Raw genomic sequence first — 23,636 nt, forward strand, 5'->3', positions numbered from 1 at the left:
TTTTCTAGTTGAACTTTTATACTTTGGAAAGGGACAGAAGTATTGTTGAAACAGTTCATAGAATACATCAATGGATGCAGTCCGTTTTTGAAGTTGACCTATAATTTCAGTTGGACTGGCATTAATTATTTGGATACCTACGTATTCAATGATGGAAGTAGGTTCCAGTCTAAAATATACAGAAAAGATACATTCTGTAATTCTTATTTGGAATATTCTAGTAACTACCCTTACGCACAGAAAAAAAGTATTTTGAAGGGGCAGTGTATCAGGGTGGTCAGAATGGCATCCCGTAAGGAAGATATGATTAATGAAATTAAGTTTATTGGTGATTTATTTTTAGGGAGAGGATATCCTGGACATTTAGTTAAGGATATTACTGAATATGTATCGAGTGAATGGGGGAGGAAATATGTACTCCTTTTGGGGATTGGTATCACTGCACCTATCAATCAAAGTGGAACAAATGATGGTTACCAGAGGGCTTGCATTTTGGGATACAGCCAATATGCAGGAGAAATAAGAAATATAATTGAGAAAAACTGGAACATTATAACAAGTGATGAAACATTGAGTGGTAAAATTGAGGAGAAACCTACATTTGTTTACAAAACTGGGATGAATATTAAAACAATGATAGAAAGTAGAAGTACCAATAAATGGGGGAGGAATATTAGCAAGGAAGGTACAAAAAAATGTGGACACTGTAATCAGTGTTCATACATGATGGAGGATGAGCAGATATGCTTGGACAACATAATGGGAGGTAAAATAACCTTCAGCAAAGGGAATTGTCAAACACAACATGTGGTATATTTGGGGAAATGTACCACATGTTCGTGTTTCTATGTTGGCAAAACAGACAGAAGATTACGGAACAGAATTTATGACCACCTATACTGTATAAGAAAGAAAGATAAGAACAATGCATTATATAGGCATTTAGAAGGAAGTGTTGGATGTGATATGTTCAAGTTTGCCATATTGGAGGTGATTAAGAGTAATCCTAGGGGAGGGGATGTCAAGGCAATACTGGGGGAAAGGGAAATCAAATGGCAGATCAGATTGAATGCTGGTTGCACCCCTGGTATTAATGAATACATTCCCACCAAACCTCTTATTAGGGTTTAGCATCTGCTTACAATGCAGCCTGTGTTATTTTTATGAAGGATATAATTTTAGATAAATATTGAATGAAGTTTATGTGCATTTTTATGTATATATTTTTTATATATTTATATAAATGTTGAACATATGCATATGTAATTGTGTATCACATTACACTGTTTTTAGAATATAGTATTAAGTTAATATTTTACCAGAGATAATTTTGATATCATTGGTAATAGTATTTTTATATTATTTTGATAGTAATTAAGGTAACATAAGAGACTAATTGGTTAAATGGGTGGGAAATTTAGGTATATAAGTGCGTTTAATTGATTTCTGCTTGTTCTGATGAAACCTACGTACTGTAGGTGAAAGCGCTCAACATTTGTTATTCTGGACAATAAATAGAAGTTTTTAATTAACATTGGATCCTGTCACAGTATTTCTTCGAGGAATCTTCTTGTTGTTTCAGTCGTTTGGATAATTTGGGAGGGCCTTAGCAGAGCTGTTTGTTAGTATTTTTAAAACTATTTTTGAGTGAGAGACTAAAAGCATTTGTCTTGGACCATCAACCCCCATACTGCTTATGCTCTTTATGTATGTAAATAGGATTATAGCACTGTGTTTTCTCTTAAGATTAGCTAAAGATTAGAAAGTTAGATTAAGTGTTTTTCTTTGATATCATACCTGTCCTACTGTATTTTTTTTAAATTTCTGTGTGATTTCTGAACTCTTAGATATCTCTTTGGTGGAGTAGTATTGTATTGTGTTTTAATTATTTATTATTAAATATTTTAAAATCGTTTACCTGTGGCTGGTTTGTGTAGAGAAGTAGGCTCTAGAGTGCATTGCATATTTATAGAGGTTATCATAATAAGCCACTCTAATAAGCCTTAGACTGAATCGTCACAGTACCAGTTGGATAACAATATTGCACAGTTATAATTGGACACCCTTTCAAGGGCCTTTGGATAGCAGATAATATTGTCTGGTGGTGGCAGGAATTACTACCGTATAGTCTGGGTAAAGGGGCACAGCTGGAGAGTCTGTGTCAGGAGTGTCTGTGAAGCTGTATAAATTCTTATCTTAAAGTGAGTGTGGTGTGTCAGCTACCTGGGCAGGGACACAAAGCACTGGTGGGACAGAGAGGGTACTGGAGGTTAGCTTGCCAACTAGGCTGAGATCTGGACCCTATAGCTGTGCCAGTGGAGTTTTATGGGGACCTGGAGAGCAAGGGAGCAACCAGCCCCAGACTGACTGTGATCTCTGTGTGCACGTAAGGGAAATTGTACTTTACTGTGTGTATTAGTTATCCTTTCCTCTTCTAGGAGATGAACTCCCTGGTGTTAATATTGAGGATTGAGGCTCCATGATTGCTGGGCCAGGGCATGGTTGTCACAACATCTACCATTTTTCTTTGCAATTCATAAACAACCTATGTCCAGAAATTTCCATGCCCCACTACTTCTTACCATTGGTTCAAGTTTCTGTGATAACAGCTATCTCCACCAATGCCTCCTACATTACTACCTGTACTCCTGCATCTTCATTCCCAGACTGCTTCTATTATGCTGTATAGTACAAGGTTCTATTCATCTTGCATTTATTACAGAAAGCTGTTTGTATGAAAACTCAGTACTATTCCTGAGTTTCAGCATTCCTCCAATTTATGAAATTGTTCACTGCCCCATTATCAGGTGCCCAGGGAATCAGGGAGGTAGAGGAGTGGCTGTATGTTATTCTTCTTGAGTGAAGCTGTAGTGACTACAAGCTGATGAGGTCAGCTCCTTTGAATTTGTGCTGAATGCAGGAGTAAGTTGCACATTCCTACTGACATGTCATCGACTGGGTTATTTAGTTATGTCAGCAATCTTAAGGGCAACATCCAACAATGTGGGGAATTAGTTGCAGATGACATCAGTTATACTCAGCCTGAAGATATAGCAAATCTGCTGGCTGACAAATTCGGCTCAAATTTCAACTCCCTATTGCCCCCAGATCTCACCCAGGAAATGCTCTCCAACACTCCACTGATAATTTTCACCAACAAAAAGGTTGCCACTGCATTCTCTAAAGCTAAAAACACAGATTCAGTGGGGCATGCCAGTATACAAGGTTGCCTTTTAAACAGTTTAAATCAGGACTTATCAGGTCCATCAGGATCACAATTTAATCACAGTCTCTGGACTGGCTTTGTCTTGATAGAGTGGATGACAACAACAGTCACCCATTTGCATAAAAGGGTACCAGGCATATCATTGCCAGAATCTCCTTGTGTTCTGACTGAGAGTGCTGGCAGAATTTTGTTTTCTGATCTGTGCCAAAACTTTTTTCTCCCACCCTCTCACTCTATTGCTGTTGAGTTCTTAAAGTTGGTAAAACTGGTCAAACAGCTTTTGTGTTATCTGATTGTCTCAAGGCTTGGTTATTGTCTTGCTGGTATAAAAATATTACCTTTTTGTAAATTCCTGCAGATCATTGCTAGGATCTCCTTATGTTCTGACTGAGAGCGCTTCTCAAAAAATCTGGAAATATAGAGGTGATAAGTATATTTTTGGCACTTTAACTGTTCAGAGTTCTACACTGTCTTTGTTTTTGCTTGACTGAATTATGTATATACTTGCTGGCATAATTTTGTTTCACTGATATGTGCTGAAACTTTTTTTTCTCCCACCCTCTCATCCTATTGCTGTTGTGTTCTTAAAGTTGCTAAAACTAGTTTAACAGCTTTTGTGTTATCTGATTGTCTCAAGGCTTGGTTATTGTCTTGTTGTTATAAAAATATTAACTTTTTGAAAATTCCAGCAAATTGTTCCTTGAATCTCCTTGTGTTCTGACTGAGAGTGCTTCTCAAAGAATCTGGAAATATAGAGATAATAAGTATATTTTTGGCGCTTTAGCTGTTCAGAGTTCTGCACTGTCTTTATTGTTGCTTGACTGAACTATTTATATATTTACTGTAAGAATTTTGTTTTCTGATCTGTGCTGAAACTTTTTTTCTTCCTCCCTATTGCTGTTGAGGTTTTAACGTTGGTAAAACTGGTCTACAGCTTTTGTGTTATCTGATTGTCTCAAGGCTTGGTAATTGTCTTGCTGGTATAAAAATATTACCTTTTTGTAAATTCCTGCAGATCATTGCTAGAATCTCATTGTGTTCTGACTGTGAGTTCTTCTCAAACAATCTGGAAATATAGAGCGGATAAGTATATTTTTTTAATACTTTAACTGTTCAGAGATATGCACTGTCTTTATTGCTGCTTGACTGAACTATTTATATATTTGCTGGCAGAATTTTGTTTTCTGATCTGTGCTGAAATTTTCTTCTCCCACCCTCTCAGCATATTGAAGTTGTGTTCTTAAAGTTGGCGGGTTTTTCAGTTGCCCTCCCCTACTGTAAATCGTTGATCTGGGACACTCATCCCAGTCCCATCTCTTTAGCTCATTCTACTTAATACAGAGGTCATTTGGGAAGGCCAAACCCCGTAGTCCCTTAACCTTGAATTATCTTCTGTTCTCCTCTCTCTCTCTCTCTCTCTGTCTCTTTACTTTATAAAAAAGGACACTTTATTCAGCTGCTTATATTTTTCTAATCTGTATTTCTTCCTACTACTCTATTACTTCATCTTGCTTTGCTTTTTCCTGCTACTTCTGCCTGTTCTCTAAAGGGTTCAACTGCATATTTTCTGTTGCATTTATTACTGCTTGTTTATAGCCAGTCTAAATTGTTAAATGTATTCTTAAGTGTTAGTCTAAGCTCTTACTTTTGGTTTAATCACTTGGGCTGTAGGCCCACCCCTTAGCTCTCCCTGTTCTTTCTTTCTCAGATTCTGACAAACATGGATGGACAATTTCCTACACTTTCTTCTGTCAGTCTGGTTGATATGGGCATCCTGAGACAGTGTAGTTAAACTGCCTCATGTACACCGACAACCATCTACTACTACCACCTAGGAACAAAATTTGTGAGAGATGCAATTACATTAGGAACCTAGAGTCCAAGCTCTCTCTCCCTCAAGCCAGTATATGCGGCACCGAAAATGTTGTCAACACAATCACTACACCTCAAACACCACCCACACCTACATAACACACACCTACATATGCAGAGGTTCTCCACATAAATATACCTAAATAAAGGAGACCTCCGAGGCAAAAACATACGCAATCTCCACAGCCCTCTACACCGCATACCGCACATACTCCACACACCTGTGCCTCACAGCCACTAAGGCTTCACCATAAAACCAACAGATTAGTCATAGGAGACTCCATTGTGAGACACACAGATGTGCCTCTCACCAAGCTGGATAAGGAGAAAGTCAAGATTATTGTCTGTCAGCTGCCAGAATCCACCATATCACACATGCACTCAACTCTCTCAACAACAGGTACTGTTATGACTCTGTCATAGTCCATGTTGGTGTGAATGACTTGAGATGTACCTCTCTGGACTATATGAAAAGAGACATGATTGAGCTCACTGAATATGTGTCCCAGGCAGGTATGTCCCTAGCCTTAAGCAGCATCCTACCATCACCCAGAATGATGCCTCAATACAAACAGAATATGATTGACTTTAACAATTGGTTTAGTTTCTGGAGTCATTCCAGGGGCATCCAGTACCTGACTGCCTGGCAAGACTTGATCAACAGATCACAATGCTTTGCCAGAGATGGTCTGCATTCATCTCATCTGGGCTTTAGGCTTCTGGCAAAGGCTGTTGACTCCCCTATAGTGCCTTTTTTAGGAAAAGTGATGAGGTTAAAACTGCCAACATAAAATTTCAACAAAAACACATTAAAGATAATGCTGCTAAATGCTAGGAGTCTAAACATGAAACTGCACTCATTGCAAGCATTCCTAACTCTGGAAAAAGCTGACATCTGTGCACTCATAGAAACCTGGTTCAAAGCTGTGAATAGCCTGGTTAATCATCCTGTCATACATTCAGACCCCAAACTGTGGGCAGTAAAGTCAAAGGAGGTGGAGTTTCAATATACATTAAAGACCTCCAGGCTGGTCAAACAGTATGACGCACATGAGACACTCCAGGAGTAGTTAACCATTGACAAGACCCATATTCAAATCATAACTAGGTACCAGCCCTCAAATCTGACTCAGGATGCCAAATCCATCTATTTGGACCTGTTTGAATCTATCAAGGTTTAACCCTTTACCCTGATCCTGGGTGACTTTAACTTCCCAAACATAGATTGTAAGAACTACTCATGCCACAACACAAATGCCCAGAGATTCATTGATTTTGTCAATGCAAATGCCTTGGAACAGCTAGTTGATATCCCCCACAAAAGGTGATAATATCTTGGACTTGGTATTAGCCAACATGACTAACCACTGCTGCATCCCTATAGTATCATCCTCCCTGGTAAGATCCAACCATAAAGTGGTCACTTTCAAAGTCAGTATCTCTCCCAACCCCCCTCTAGCTAGGATCAGACATATAAACTTCTCAAAAACAGATTACAGTCTCCTGAAGGATGGCATAAACAGCTTCAAAGCCCTCTCCCCCTCTGTAGGAACTGACACCAATCTCCAAAACTACACTGAGCATTTATATAGATGTATGGAATCAGGAATACCTGACAGGACTAAATCATCCTTGCAAGGATGAGTAAACATGTCTGGTGGGCATCTACAATAAATAAACTCCATAACAAAAGGAGAAATTGCTGTCCAAGACCAAGAAAGGACAGGTGCCCAATTGGAAGTAATGTTTCCTTAGCCTGAAGCAGCAAATAAGAGCACTAGTGAAATCCTGCAAAGTATGAGTCCATATTGGCCACATCTACTAGAAACAGTCATAAGGCCATCTTCACATATGCCCGCAACCTCAAAGGAAACACCCAGATCTGTTCAGAACTAGTGGTGAAGGACACCACATATACAAATGCCATAGATATAGCAAATGTACTGGCTGACAGATTCAGCAAAAACTTTACCCCTGTATCCCCCCCATTAGTAAATCAGGACATCCCCAGTACCTGCCTCCTTCCTCTTTTATCTAGGGAACAGGTCATCACTGCTCTCTCAAAGGCAAAAAATATAGCCTCCATGGGACCCAATAACATTCCAGGCTGCATCCCTATGTGAAGTCAAGCAGGAACGTGCAGCCGCATTAGGCACCCTATTCAACCAAAGCCTGAGTACTGGCTTTGTCCCAGCCATGTGGAGGACAGCCACTGTTATCCCTTTGCAGAAAGGTGGTGCATCCACCGATATGGGAAATTATAGACCCATCAGTCTAACTAGCCTGATCTGATGAAGCGTAGCTAGCACTACGCGAAAGCGCTCATTCCTTCATGTAATAAAGTGTCTTGGACTTTTATCGTGTTCAATGGTTGGAATCTGTTTATTGTGAAGACTACAGATCGTGTTGGTACCTCTTACTTTTGTATTCACATTACTCTTTGTTTTGGTGAGAGGTATCTTTGGCTGAGAGTTGTTTCTTCTTCTCAAATTTTGCCATGGAACAGGTTATCATGGACTTCATTAACAAGGACATTGGCAACCTTCAAACACTTGATCCCACAAAGTTGGGCTTCATCAAGGGGAGGTCATGTCTGCTAAATTTGGTCAACTTCTTTGAGACAGTCACCAAAGCCATGGACAAGGGGAAGACAGTGCACACTGCTTACCTTGACCTGGTCAAAGCCTTTGACACTATTCCCCACTCGGGCATAATACATAAACTCTCTCAACTAGACATCAATCCATATGTTACCAGAAGGGTAGCAAATTGGCTTACTGAGAGAACCCACTTAGTCAAAATAGGGGAAGCCACCTCAAGCAGTAGACCTGTAACAAGCGGCATACCCCAGGGTTCAGTCTTGGGGCCTCTGATATTTGGGATATACTTTTCTGAGCTGCAGGCCAAAACCAGTGGGCTATGGCTGACCATGTTTACAGCAAGTTGGGTGCTGCCATCAATTCCCCTAGTGATGTGGACATCCTCCAAGAGGGTCTTACTCAGACAAATGTCTGGTGCCAGAAACATGGCCTCAAGTTGAATACCAAAAAATGCATCATCATCCCTTTTGGGGAGAGTGACATCCTCACAAATTATCACATCCTAAGCACACAATCAGTTTTGAGGGATTTGGGCACCCAGGTTGATAGCAACCTGACTTTTGACCACCATGTTTCTTCCATTGTACGGAAAGCCTTCTACATGGCCCACCTCATAAGTTAGGATATCTCATCCAGGGACAAGGAGGTCATAACATTCCTGCATTCTTCCCTTATAAGGCCCATTATTGAGTACAATACCCTTTCAGCATGTACCTTGCAAAGCACATACAGTAGCTGGAGAGACCACAGAGGTTCCTCACTGGGAAAATTCAGGGCCACAAACATCTACCATACACAGATAGGCTAAAAGCCCTATCCCTCTATTTAATTTCATACAGACTCCTCACAGGTGACCTCTGTCTGGCATACAAGGCGATCACAGACCTTGATGGAACGGCTGCATATCCACAAGCCAGGCTCCACCCGAGTAACCCATCAACAAGACATGTTGATGGGACACATTGGTGTCTCAGAGACTCCCCCATCTATGGCATAGACTCACTCTCCACATCAAGCAAAGTACCTCTTTATCCCCTTTTAAGTGCAACCTGGATAACTGGATGGGAAACAGAAAATATATCCCTGGGATTCCACCCATGTCCCTGCTGGACAGGGGCATCGGGTACCGAACTGATTTTGTCTAAACATGGAGTAATCTCTTGGCTAGGCTTACAAGGGCCACAGGGCCAATAGCCTAGTAACCCCCTATGATCCTATATACTGACCTGGGAAGTTGCAGACCCATAAGTTTGACTAGTCTTATATGTAAGGCCATGGAAAGAATAATCATTGACCTGATAAATAAAGACATAGGAAACTTCCAAAAACTAGACCCAACCCAATTTGGCTTTGACAAGGCAGGTAATGCTTACTGAATCTGGTATATTTCTTTGAGAAAGTCTCTAAGGTATGGATGAGGGAAAGCAGTACATACCGCATACCTCAACCTGGCCAAGGAATTTGGCACAATTCCCCACTCAGGTATTATAAATAAACTCACAAAACTTGGCAAAAATCTGTGCATCACCAGATGGATAGTCATTTGGCTCATGCATAGGATACATGTAGTTAAAGTGGGTGAATCCAGATCCAGCAAGAGGCCAGTTACTGGTAGTGTGCCACAGGGCTCAGTGCTGGGACCACTCCTGTTTGGAATATACTTCTCTGAAGTCAAGGCTAATGTGAAAGGCCTCTAGATGACAAAGTTTGCCGATGATTGCAAGCTGAGGGCAGTCATTGAATCCCCCACTAATGTAGCTATCCTTCATGAGATCAGGCAAATAATTGGTGTCAGAGCCATGGCCTGAAACTAAATGTGTAAAAGTGCATCATCATACCCTTTGGGAAGTGAAATATCCCTGCAAATTACAACATTACTAACATAGCCCCTAACAGTAGAATCAGAGGTGAGTGATCTAGGTGCACAGATAGATAGCAACCTGAACTTTAACCACCATGTGTCCACAGTGGTGAGGAAGTCCTTTCATGTGGCACAACTTATAAGTAAAAGTATGGCATCCAGATCCATGAATACTATAGTCCTGCTGTACTCAGCCCTCATTTGACCAATAATTGAGTACAATGCGCCATTTGGCGTGTACTTGACTAGGCACATATAACAGCTGGAGTGACCTCAGAGGTTCCTCACCAAGAAAATACAGGGTGTAAACAACATGAAGTATGTAGATAGGCTTAAAGCCCTATCCCTGTCTCCTACCAACTATTAAGGGGTGACCTATGCTTGACCTAAAAGGCACTCACAAATCTAGCTCTGATGGAGCTGTTACACATCTGCAAGTTAAACAGCACAAGGTTCATCCAATCTAGGGATCCAAACTGAGTCAGTGGCTCAAACAAAACATGCTGAAGAGATAGGCATGTGTCACAAAAATTGCCCCTTCTTTGGAACAGGCTTCCTATTCACATTAAACAGATCCCTTCCCTGGCCCTCTTCAAATGCAATTGGATCAATGGATGTGAAATTGTAAATTCACACATGGGGTAGAGCCTATGTCCCTTATGGACAGGAGTAATCTGCAAAATACTCAATGCAGAGGCACAAATCCATGCTATCCTGTTGCCCATAGGGGGGCCATATATTGGGTAAAGTTTTTGCAAGAGTTTTTGGATCACCTTTTCAGCCTTGTTCATAAGTCAGTGAGATAAGTTCTGCATGGGTTGATGATGAGACCTGCAGTCAGATAGTTTCAAATGCAACTTCTAAGTTTGAGTACCTACTGAACTTGGTTGAGTTAGAAGCTAGAGACCTTTTGGTGGAACTGGTCTCCTGATCCCATGATTATCTTTTAGACTTTATCCTTAGACTGTCTTTATCATTCACCCTCATATGTTATGGTTAAGTGTAGAGACTTCAGAACTGTAACATCTTATACTATGTCCTATACTTGAAAACTTATTTGAAGGTATCAGTGTTGAAAATCCAGATGGGATAGCTTTAGCTTTTAAACACGTTTTAGCTGTTGTACTGGATTCAGTCATCTCAGTGAATAAATATTTCTGCCTGTTTTTTGCCATGATTCATAACATGACCATAAATGATGGTCTTTCCACAGGGTGAAGGTTAAAGATGAGATGAAGACAGATGCGTCTGCTGGAGGATAAACTTATTCTGGATTAGTATTTTGCTCACTTCAAGACTGAGATCTTGAAAAAGAAGAATGTTTTTTCTGCTTGAGATCTCAGCTGCAATTGTCCAGTTGAAATTTATTATTTCTTTATTTATTTGTTTATTTCACATTTGTTTACCAGGAAAGTCTGACTTGGAGCAAGCCAATTTTCAGTGCAGGCCTGGGGAAAAATGCTCCAGATGCATGTCTTTGTAATCCTTTGAGTTGTCAAAAGATTGTGCACCCTGGCCTAACTGCCACTCTATAGAGTTTATTTCTGCTGCTGAATATGATGAGTCATCCCAATTTTTTGGCAGCTAAGGCTGCCATATACATTTCAAATCCTCTGGGTCTTGAGAAGAGCACGTCTGACTAGGGTAACTTGGACTGGTTTTGGACTGAGTTTGAATAGGTCGACTAAGACAGTCTCATGGCCATGATTTCAGGGATACATCCAACTTGCTGTGATCTGTCTCATGGCCATCAGCCAATTAATTCTCCATATAGTACATTCCTTTTTGTGATCTGGGAAGTTTCCAGACATCCTGAAGGAGGCATCGATGACACCAATCCTCAAAAACTGTCTTTGGATCTAAACATAATGGAGAATTAGTAACCTTTCAGTAACATTCCCTTTTTGGTAAAGGTATTGAGAAGGTGGTTTATGCACAGCTGTATTTCTAGTTAATGGCTCATGACCTGTTGAACCCATGATAATCAGTTAATAGATCTAGACTCAGCTTGGAGACTACACTCATAAGTGTTGTAAATGATTTGGAGGCAAGAGACCAAAAGAAATATTCATTCCAGATTTTTCTCAATATATCTGCAGCTTTTGACATAGTAGATTATGGGACCCAGACAGATCCAGATCACAGTAAAACTGGACTCCCCCCAGCCCCTGCAGCCATACCAGTATACTACTACTTAGCTGTCTCTCCCCACTTACCATAAAATACTTTTCAAATGTGTTACTACATATACTGTTTTTTCTTTTTTTTATACTTTATAATTGTTAGAAAGACTGGATTGAATTTAAAACGAAGTTTTTGCAGTTAAATCTGAAATGAGGGAAAGATATTTGTTAAAACAAACTCACACTGAAAACAGATTTAACATGAGCAACAGTAAATTTCAATTCCCTTAAAACTGACATTTATTGAAAATGCATCTGACAACTTATTAAACTAAGCTTCGTACTGCAACACATAGTCAAATAGCACATAGTGAAGGACTAATTAGTGTGTTCCTGAAGGATATAGGAATTCAAAAGACAAATATGCAATGCATTTGTTAGCAGCGTGGGACCACCTAATAGATGAAAGGAGCAGCCCTGGAGTGCTGTCTAGTAAATTAACTTCTTAAGAGTCACACAGTAGACAAATGAAGGCTGAAGAAATCAAACTCTGCAATACAGAAGCTGCTTTCAGCTTTACTCTTCTGCATTAAGTGCCAGATGTTGTTGCCCAATACAATGCATTTACACGTGCCTGCAAAAAACAAGTTTAACTACACATGTATTCACAGTTACAATATTAACAATAAACTTGTAGACTATGTGTTGTCCAGTTTTTTCACAGCCAGATAATAAACACACTGTCAACAGTCAACAAACCAAGGATAGTATTCAAAGAACATGACTGTTATGATACTGCTTCATTTTGGGTTGCCTTTCACAAACCCAGTTCGGGTTTGTGAAAGGCAGATCATGCCTTCTGAACTTGGTCAACTTCTTTGAGGCAGTCACCAAAGCCGTAAACGAGGGAAAGGTGGGTCAGACAGCCTATCTTGACCTCGCCAAGGCTTTCAACACCATCCCCCATTCTGGAATTATAGCTAAACTCACTAAATAACGTATAAGTCCCTATGTCACAAGATGGGCCGCCACCTGGTTCACTGACAGAACCCACACTGTAAAAGTTGCAGACTACAAATCTGACTTCAAACCAGTGACAAGTGAAGTACCACAGGGTTCAGTCCTGGGACCTCTCCTGTTTGGTATCGACTTCTGTGAAGTACAGGCTAACACAGAAGGCCTCTGGTTAATGAGGTTCGCAGGTGACTGCAAACTAGGAGCCATAGTCAAGTCTCCAAATGATGTGGACATCCTACAGAAGGGCCTCACTGAGACAGATTCCTGGTGTCAGAGGCATGGCCTCAAGCTCAGTGGCAAAAAGTGCATTGTCATCCCCTTTGGTAAAAACTCTGTACCCATGAACTACCACATAAATGGCAGTCTACTTAATGCCGAATGTGTGATAAGAGACCCTGGAACTGAGGTGGACAGTAGTCTCTCATTTGATAATCATATCACCACAGTAGTCAGAAAATCATTCTATGTGGCACACCTCATCACAAAAGGGTTCTCATCCAGGAAGAAAGTGGTCATTGTTCCCCTCTACTAGGCACTCATTAGATCCATTATAGAGTACAATGCCCCTTTTGGAATGTACCTCACAAGACATCTGCAGCAGCTGGAAAGGCTACAGAAGTACCTCACAAAGAGGATTACTGGCCTCAAACAGATGCCCTACACTGACCATCTCAAAAAACTCCAGTTTTACTCTGTAGCATATCACATACTCCGAGGAGATCTCTGCCTAACATATTAAGCTATGCTAAACCCAGAGCTGTTGGACATGCTACACCTAACGAAATCCCAATCCCTCTGAGCTACATGCTCTAGGAACTAAACCTTGTCACCACAATAAACACGACATGCTGGAGGGATAGATTCCTGTCCCAGAGACTTCCTATACTCTGTATCAAGCTACTCATCTATGTCAAGCAAAGTTCCTCATTAGCACTCCAAGAAAAATCTTGATAAGTGGATGGGAAACAGAAACTACACCTCGGGGATCACTTCTATGGCTCTGCTCGACAGGGCCACAGGAAATTAACTTTCTTGGGTGGCGTAAGCCAGGGAACCTTGTTGGCTAGGCTTACATAGGCCCTTGGGCCATTAGCCTAGTACCTACCTATGAACCAATGAACCTATTCCTTCATTTGTACCATAACTACTGTGGATTGTAGGAACCAAGTACCTACACACACACACACACACACACACACACACACACACACACACACACACACATTCACGCAAATCAATTACAGCCACTTGTAGTATTGTACACCTCAGATGCCTGACTAAGACAAGTGAATGAATATATTCAGAAACAATAGAAATAGTGGACCAACGTGTTGCTCTCAGAACTATGCAATGGAACCCATTGCAAAATCCCCTCTACTCTCTCAACGTCAGCTCAAGAATCACAAAGTTCCAAAAATCGGGAACAGATTTTAAATATTTCTCTTATACGTTTAGAAAGTTGGTCAAATAATAAAGTTTTGCATTAAGAATCATTTTCTAAAAGATACAAAGTCTGACATTCAAATCTTTAATTGTTTAATGACTATGATCCACAACATTTTACCTGAAATATACACATTTGACAAAGAATTGACAAAACTGCCTCTCACCTTTGACAAGAATTCTAGATATAGCCAAAAATAATGAGAAGACAAAGGCATATCTGCTGTGTCTCTCCAAAGCCATTGACAAAAAAAGACTGGCTTACATGTATATTAATCGATTGTGAAAAATTCAACTGTAGATATTCTACTGAATGTTGTTTTAGTTTATTTCATTTCTATCAGTTTTAGCATTGGTAGGTGTGTCGGCACCCAGTCCATTACTAATTAAAGAACATGTGACCTTTTTAAATAATTTTTTGTATTTAAGACAACGGCTTGTAGTGAGACACCGTTTTAACCGTTTCTGATGAAGTTGGAGTGTGTCCAATGAAAAGCTTGTTTTTGGTGCTTAAACATAAATTGTTTGATTTTTGAAGTACGGACTGTGTGTTCTTGTTTACTTGAATATTACCCACTGGTATCGGAATGTATCCAGTTTGTTTTTCTTTAGTTTTTTTTTTTTTTGGCTTTTCTGAGTTTGCTTTTAAATATTAGTTTGTTTTCTTTTCACATAGGTAAGGAGATGATCACTTAAGGGTATCTCAGGTAAATATTTTATGAGGCATAGAGGTAAGAATACAGTTGATTAATGTTCCCTTAGTGTTGTTTTTATTATAACAAGTGGGAATGGTGATTAGCTGTAAGAGATCAAAGAGATGGACTGATTGTTTAGGTGAGTGAGAGGAGAAACAGTCAGTTGATATTAAAATAACTTAGTATGTATTTTTCTTGGGAAACATTGGATCAGATCCAGCAGAAGTCTTCTGCAATAGACAGATTATTAGCAGGTGGCAAATAAGCACCTATGATAGATAATGTCTTGTTCTGGTTGAGTTTAAGGGTAGATATGGAGACTCTGTCTTACCAAATTCTGGAAGATTTAGTGGTGAAGGGGTTAGCCACAGAGAATTTTTGTATAGTAGTGCACCTCCACCAGCCCTTTTATTTTGTCTGTGTGCTCATAGTGCATTTTAGTTTGGGGGTAGAATTTCATTATCTTTTGTTTCTTTTTTCAGCCAGAATATTGAATAATAATAATATGAAATATCATATAATAATAGCAATAATAATATAATAATATTCAATACTATTTCAACATAATATTTAAATTCTTTAAACTTTCAAAATGGGTTATTTGGAGGATAGCTAACAGAAGTGGTAATCATAAAGGTAGATCATGACACTGACAGGAAACTAGAAGGCATACAAAGCATTGCTCTCAACTATCCAGATTATCACAGACTGTCCAGATTTCTGCATCATATCTTTTGGTCTTTTCCTCATGAAAGTTGTGTTTTTTCTGGAAAGTCATTCAGGATTGACGTCAGTAAATAATAGCAGAGATTTGGGTTACAGATTTCATAACAGTCAGAAAATGCATGCCAGTGCAAAACCTAATATTCTAGCAACTTTTAAAGTTTGTAAGTGCAATATTTAAAATTCATCACTGTTTTGGGGCCCTCGTTCCCCTCCCCCTCACTATTTTTTCCTTTGTACAGATTTCTTGTGTTAAGAGGTTGAGAGGTATGCTACAAAGGCCTAGACATGGGCAAAATAATTTTAAAAACATATGAAAAGATGTAGTAGATACGATTGGAAAGAAAAGATTTCTGCAACACTGCTTTCCTGAAATGTAAATGGCCTCACAGGTTGAGAAACAGCAGAGTCATGATATACTTAAAAATAAGTAAAGCCCAAGTGTTAATTTTGCAGAAAACATGTCTAGGTAGCAGGGAGTACAAGTCAGTAATTAAAAAATGTCACAAGGAAGGTTACTTTGCAGAGCATGCAGGACAGAGACATTGGGTGGTAATGATTTTTGATGAGAGGAGTCCAGAAAAAGGATAAGGGAGACAGGATACATAGGAAAAGGATGTCACGGTCAGGGAGCACTATGAAAAGGATAATAATGCATGCATATACTTCCCACCAAGGATAAAAATATAGGAAATAAAGCTGGTATTAGAGGAAATAATAAATTACCAGCAGAGTATACTGTTGATGGTGTTGGTTTGAACTTGATGTGTCAAAGAGATTATGTGTCAGGGTGCCAAGATATAGGATAATAACTAAAGATGAGAAATAGTTAAAAGAATGTATAGGTTCATAGGTGTGTACTAAGCTAATGGCCCTGGAGCCCTTACAAGCCTAGCCCATAGGATTACCCTGGCATAGCGTCACCCGACCTTACTTCCCAGTGCCTCTGTCGAGTGAAGCCACTGGAGTGATCCCTGGGGCGAATTTTGTATTTCCCATCCACTCATCAATATTTCCCTTGAAGACGGCCAATGAGGTGCTCTGCTTGACATGTATGGGAAGTCTATTCCATAGCATAGGCAGACTCTGGGTTATGAACCTCTCTCCAGCATGTTCTGTTGATTGTGGTAATGAGGTTGAGGTCTCTGGAGCGTGTAGTGCGGTGGGATTGGGATTTCTTTAAATGTAGCATTTCTAACAGAGCTGGGTCAGACATGGCTTTCTAAGTCAAGCAGAGATTACCTCTAAGTAGCCGATGTGAGACAGAGAATAGTTGGAGTTTTTTGAGTCTGTCCATATAGGACAAATGTTTAAGGCCTAGGATCCTCTTTGTGAGGTTCTTTTGCGACCTCTCCAGTTGTTGCAGTTGCTTAGTGAGGTACATGCCAAATAGGGCACTGTACTCAATGATTGGCCTAATGAGGGAAGAGTAGAGGGAGACAATGACCTCTTTCTTCCTGGCTGCAAAACACTTAGTAATGAGATGTTCCACGTAGAAGACCTTTCTGACCACAGTGACAATGTGGTGGTCAAAAGAGAGATTGCTGTCAACCTGTGTTCCCAGATCTCTTAGCACGCCTTCTGTGCTCAGTGGACTACCATCGATGTGGTAATTCATGGGAACCAGTTTTTTTCCAAAGGGGATGACAACACATTTTTTTGGCATTGAGCTTAAAGCCATGGTTCTGGCACCAGTCATTGTTCTCAGTGAGGCCTTTCTGTAGGATGTTAACATCACTTGGGGAATTAATAATAGCTCCCAACTCACAATCATCTGCGAACTTTGTCAACCAGAGTCCCTTTGTGTTGGCCTGGACTTCAGAGAAGTAGATACCAAACACGAGAATACCCAGGACCGAACCCTTTGGGACTCCACTCATGACTGGTTGGCAGTCTGACTTGGAGTCAGCTACTTTCACACTGTGGGTTCTACCTGTGAGCCAGTTTGCAACCCACCTAAGTGATATAGGGGTTGATGCCTAGCTTAGTGAATTTTTCTATGATTCCTGAGTGGGGAATGGTGTCAAAGGCCTTGGCCAGATCAAGGTAGGCTGTATGAATCACTTTCCCTTCATCCACAGTTCTGGTGGCTGAGTCAAAGAAGTTGACCAAGTTGAGCAGGCATGATCTACCTTTCACAAAACCACACTGTGTGATATCCAGAGTTTGGAGATTCCCTATATCCTTGTTTATTCGGTCCATGATGATATGTTCCATAGCTTTGTATATCAGACTCATCAGGCTAAGGGGGCGATGGTTCCCAGGGTCTGTAGTCGCTCCTTGTTTGTGGAGAGGGATGACTGTAGCAGTGCACCATTCAGTAGGGACAAAGCCTGAGGTGAGGCTGTGATTGAACAGGGCACACAGGTGACGTGCTAATTCACTCTGTAGTTCATGTAGAACACAACCAGGGATATTGTCAGGTCCCATAGAAGCTGTATTCTTGGCCTTGGACAGTACTGTTTTAACCTGTGCAACAGTAATACTGGGTGCCTGGCAATCTACTGGTGTTGTGACTAGTCATTTGGAGGGGGTGAGAGGGGTAAAGTTGGCACTGAATCTGTCAGCCAGTATATTGGCAATATCTGTTGGCTCAATATAGGAGGTATCATTGTGCAGTAGCTTAGAGCAAATCTAGGTATTGCCGTGGAGATTCTTTATATAACTATAGAAGCCTTGTGGTTGCCCTCACTATATGCTGCAATTCTGTGTTCGTATATAGCTTTAGAGGATTTGATGAGGGATCTCAACTTTTTGTTGAGGCTAAGGGAGTTTTTCCAGTCTTAGGACTTCACCTTATTCTGCATCAGTTTCCTCCTTCTGTTGTAGAGTTTGTTTATGGCAGGGACCACCAGATTGGCTTCCTTTTTTTTGGAGGAGAGCATCTTGGTTCTGTTGGGTATGGCGAGATCCATGCATTTGTGTACGTGTTTGTACAGTGTATTGGTGTATGATTTGGCAGTCATGCAACTGATCTCCATTTGCATGGGTGCTGGGAAATTAGCCACCTCTGTTTTTAAGAGCCCAAAGTTAGCTTTGGAGAAGTTTTTCATGGTGGTTACCTTTGCATGAAGTGGGGGTTGGAGGGATATGGATTTCCAAGGTGATTCGTTTCTGGTCAGATCTAACCAGGGAGGAGTTGACTATAGGTGTAGAGCAACAGTTGCCCATGTTAGTAATGACCAGGTCAAGGATGTTGCTACCGCTAGTGGAGGTAAGAACGAGCTAATCCAGGGCATTAGAATTAATGAATTCCAGGAAATGTTGGGCAAGCATATTGGTACATGATATGTTTTTCCAGTTAATGGAGGGATAGTTGAAGTCGACCAGTATTAGAGTGTTAGGTTGGACCTTAATATTCTCAAGGGTACTTAGGAATGTGGAGTATGAGTCATGGGACATGGTTGGGGACCTGTAGCAGGCTATGACTTGAATCGCTGTCTTACCCAATGTTAGCTGCACCTGAAGTATCTCAGATGCATTATGTTGGGCTACCAGTCTGGAGGTCTGCACATCCTTCATGAATATGGAAACACCATCACCTTTGGAGCTTCGGTCGAAGTTCTGAAGCTGAAAAGTGTGGAATGAGTTATAGCCTGGTAGTGCAGAGGTGCTTTCTGCTGCATTGAACCAGGTCTCTGTTATGGCACAAATGTTGATATTCTCCATTTTAAGGAGTGCTTCAAGCGAGTGCATTTTGAGATTTAGACTTCTAGCACTGAGCAGCATGACCCACAGATTGCATTTGTTTATATCTGTTACGGTGGTAATTTGGTCATTGGAACACTGCCTAAAAAAGGCACTATAGGGGTGGCAAGAGCTTTGGCCAGTATCCAGAAAACCAGGGGTGACAGATGCAGGCCATCTATGGCACAGCATCAGGGTCTGTCAATCATGGCATCCTAGGCAGACAGATACTGGATCCACTTAGAATGACACCAGAAACTTAACCAGTTGTTGAAATCAATTATTTTCTGCTTGTACTGTGGTATAATTCTGGGTGATGGTAGGATGCTGCTCAGATCTAGGGTCATACCCGCCTGGGCTACATAATCCGAGAGTTCTTCCTTGTCTCTTTTCATGTAGTCCAGGGAGGTACATCGCAGGTCATTTGCACCCACATGTACAATGACAGAGTGATATCTGTACCTCTTGTTGAGGGACCTGAGTGCATGCATTACAGCTCCTGACAGGCAGCTGACTGTTACTTTCTCCTTATTCAACCAAGTGAGTGGGACATCAGTGTGCCTCACTATTGAGTCACCTATGACTAGTGTGCTGGGCATGCTGTTTTGCCTTAGGGGCATTGATTGAATGGCACACTGTTTAGGAGAGTTATGTGTCTCATGATTAGTGTTGTGTTGTGGTGATCGAGTACATTTCTGCCTTGGAGGTCTCTGCTGTTTGGGTTGATGTTTATTGAGAGCCTCTGCGAAGGTGGGTGTGGTTTGTGTTTTTATGTGAAGGCAGTGCGGGCATGTGTTCTGGAGGGCTATATGTTCCATGTGGTGTGGTGCAAGTGTTGACCTTCTCCTCTTGACCTGCTACTCCAGTCATGGCTGGAGAGTGAGCGGTTTACAATTTGGATATATAAGTGCATCTCTCGCAAGTTTGAGTGTTGGGAGGTAAGAGGAGAGGGTTCTCAGTGTACGTGAGGCAGTTGCTACATTGCCTCAGGATGCCCAAGTTCACCAGGTTAATAGGAGAAAGCAGAGGGGACTGACCTTTAGACATGCCTGGGGGGGGTGGGCATTAATAATAAGTACTGGAGCTGTTTCCTTGTAGAACGTTTAGTGCTGGTAGCACTTTTGTGTGCTACAATAATTGCTACAAGACGTCTGGTAAAGTGATAGATTAATATGCAAATAAAAGTGCAGGAGAGGAGAAAACTAGTAGAGTCAAGAGAAAAACTGAAGAGCAGACTTTGACACCACTCAGAAGCTTACAAACAGTCCTGGATACAGCAAATCTGTATCTGGACTAGACTAGTTACAGGAAAGGTGGGAAATGAGTGCAAATGTGAGCTTTTAAACCAGAAAGTTGAAAGAGATGGAAAAGCTGCCCAAATGGCCAATAAACTACTATTTCTGGGCCAGAAACCACTCCTCCTGTGGTAGATAGGCTAGCTAGTGCTTACTGCTCCCACTGATAAGTTAAAAGGCTTCCCTCCAACACAGAAAGGCTTGGTTGGCTCAGAAGCTTACGTACAGTCCTGGATACAGCAAATCTGTATCTGGACTAGACTAGTTACAGGAAAGGGGGGAAAGTGCAAATGTGGGTTTTTAAACCAGAAAGTTGAAAGAGATGGAAAAACTGCCCAAACGGCCAATATACTACAATTTCTGGGCCAGAAACCACTCCTTTTGTGGTAGATAGGCTACCTAGTGCTTACCACTCCCACCAATAAGCTAGAAGGCTTCCCTCCAACACAGAAAGGCTTGGGGGGCTCAGAAGCTTGCAAACAGTCCTGGATACAGCAAATCTGTATCTGGACTACACTAGTTACAGGAAAGGCAGGAAACAAGCTTAGAATTTAGATTTTTTTTTTACAGAAAAGCAGCTAAAACAGCGCTAAAAATAATTCAAGTGCAGTGCTACACTTGTAGCAGTATTAAAGCAAGTACAGATTAAATAAATGCAATTTATTCAAAATGTATTCCGAACTGAATTCAATTATTGTTTTATTCAACTCTGAACAGTTAAAAAGTGCCAAACAATATACTTATCAGCTGAGAAGCACACTCAGTTAGAACACAGGGAGACTGTAGCAAAGTTTTTTTTTTTTTTAGTGGAAAGGGAGAATGAAGGAGCAGAAGATAATTCAAGGTTAAGAACCTAAGTGGGTTGGCCTTCTCAAATGTTCTCTCTGTATTTGGTAGAATATGCTAATGACACTAGACTAGGAGGAGTGTCCCAGATCAAATTTACAGTAGAGGTGGGCAACTGCAAAGCCACCAAGTATAAGAACAGAATACCAATAAGAAGGGAGGGTGGGAAACTAAACCAGTTATATGATACACTCCTTGGCAGGAAATCAGAACAAACAAACAAACACAAACAGATGTTTAGCAAGTGGAGAAAATGTTCAGTTAATACCTCACACACAGTGAAACTAGCTAGAAAAGATTTACAAACAGGGTGACAGTAAAACCTTATTTATCAGGCCCTGTGAGGCAGAACATTTTAGTACAGCTGTGCAGATTAGTTTATAGCTATAAAATACAATAAAAAGTATGCAGCAGACAATAAATAAAAGTGCTACAAATATATATAAGCAATAACTAGTAAAAATAAGCCAAAAACTGGATACTTAAAGTTATATATCACAGATCAGAATTTTGCTCACTAAGAATGAGAATATTTGGCTTACTGAATGTCACACATATGAGGGTCAAAAGGGCTACATGCTTTTCTCCCCTGGACATGGTAGTTGAGCAAGATTAGACACTTTCTGCTTATCTCAGGCGCATATATCAATGGTCAATAGGTACGCGACCTACCCAAAATTAATTTCAAATCTTGCTCTAATGCTATTTAACCTAAAGATGAGTGAGACCAGTAGAGAAAGGAGGATCTGGTGCTCTCTCACACACTTATTGAAAAGGTTCACCTTTATGGAATGGGTAACGCAAATTTTACAGACATTTATAGATATTCTAGACACTAATAGTGATAGGTTAGTGGAAGAATTAGATAAAATTAAGTCGGTGTTAAAGATATTGGTAGACATTAAAGCTAAGGAGATATGGAAGAATGATAGAATATACATTGATGGGCTGCAAAAAGTAAACGTAATACAGAACAGTGACTAAAGGAGATTTGTGGAAGATACGGGATAGTTACAAAGAAATAGGAAGATGATGTTCGAACGGATAAACAAAGTAAATGAATTTAGATGCATAGCAGTGAAGCAATTTTTCTTTGACAACAATCCAAGAGCTTAGAAATTATTACCACAGAAACTCAGACAACCTAAAATAGAACAGACAATAGCTAAGCTAAGAGGCCATGTCACAAGGGAAATAGAGATCCAGAGGGAATACTTAGTATAATGAGGAGCTATTATGAACGACTTCACAGGGAGCAAGAATTAGGCTAGTCAGTAGGGGAGAAAGCAGATATATTCCAGATAAACTGCAGATAGCACAGAGGAGCACAGATGTGTGCTGCTAACAAGTTACTTCCTGTGGTCCATGGTTTTAGTCATTCAGTTTTCATTTGAATCCTTTGTAATTCTGAATAAGTTACTTAACCAGACAGTGCTCTGGGATAATTGGGAAACTGGGCTAGGCTCCTCAATGGTCTCCTTGACTACATGTCTATAAATGACATATGACCCTATGATTACATCAAACAGAGAGAGGAGAGGTGGAATGATTATTATTAAAAATTGGTAAAGAAGTTATACAAGTGATGCAGTCACAAGCAACATGGAAATCACCTGGGCTGGAAGGGATATCAATAGAAGGTGGAAGATGGGCATTAATAAACAATAAAGGCATGGTACTGATTAATCAAACCAAAAACAAAGACAAAACACTAAGACAACCACATACACAAGACTGCAGAGATTCTGACAAATCATCCCCAACAATCCAAAACTTATTGATAAGAGCTTTTGTTTTATAATAAATAAACCTTCATCAGATAAACATAAAATGACCTGACAACATTTAAATACACATTTAAAAATGTCATGTGACCAGCCTATTCAAATCATGTGAACAACTTAAAATCATGTGACAACCAAAGCCCCCTGTGCAAATCCTAAGTCAAAGACAGTAAAATTTCCCACTGGAAAGAGAAAATATACACAATAGCAACTCAAACACCTGAATAGGGATTTTTAAAAATATTTTAAACTTCTTGTCACTTAACTTGATAACACTCAAAACTATAGTTGGAAACAGTTTAATAAAAAATGATAAAGGAGCTGGTAAAATCTTTATTTTGTGCAGGGTGATGTATAGATGTAAAGGGGGCAAGTTCACCAGATGGCGTGGTATTACTCACCATATATTCACGTATTTGTATGACACTTTCTGATGTTTCATGATGACTTAAAATTAGCTTGAA

General features: G+C 40.3%; 1 protein-coding gene across 1 annotated transcript in view; it reads left to right on the plus strand.

Annotated features, from left to right (window-relative positions):
* Positions 1–282: 282 nt before the first annotated feature.
* Positions 283–23,636, plus strand: part of LOC122808164 (alpha-2-macroglobulin-like) — a 366,256-nt gene continuing 342,902 nt past the window's right edge. The window contains exon 1 of the mRNA XM_044079137.1: positions 283–766. Within this exon, the coding sequence (XP_043935072.1) occupies positions 283–766 (484 nt within the window). The remainder of the gene's footprint in view (positions 767–23,636) is intronic.

The sequence above is a fragment of the Protopterus annectens genome, chromosome 8.part0 (assembly GCF_019279795.1).
Source record: "Protopterus annectens isolate FY-2018-M chromosome 8.part0, PAN1.0, whole genome shotgun sequence".
In the NCBI taxonomy this organism is placed as follows: Eukaryota; Metazoa; Chordata; order Ceratodontiformes; family Protopteridae; genus Protopterus; species Protopterus annectens.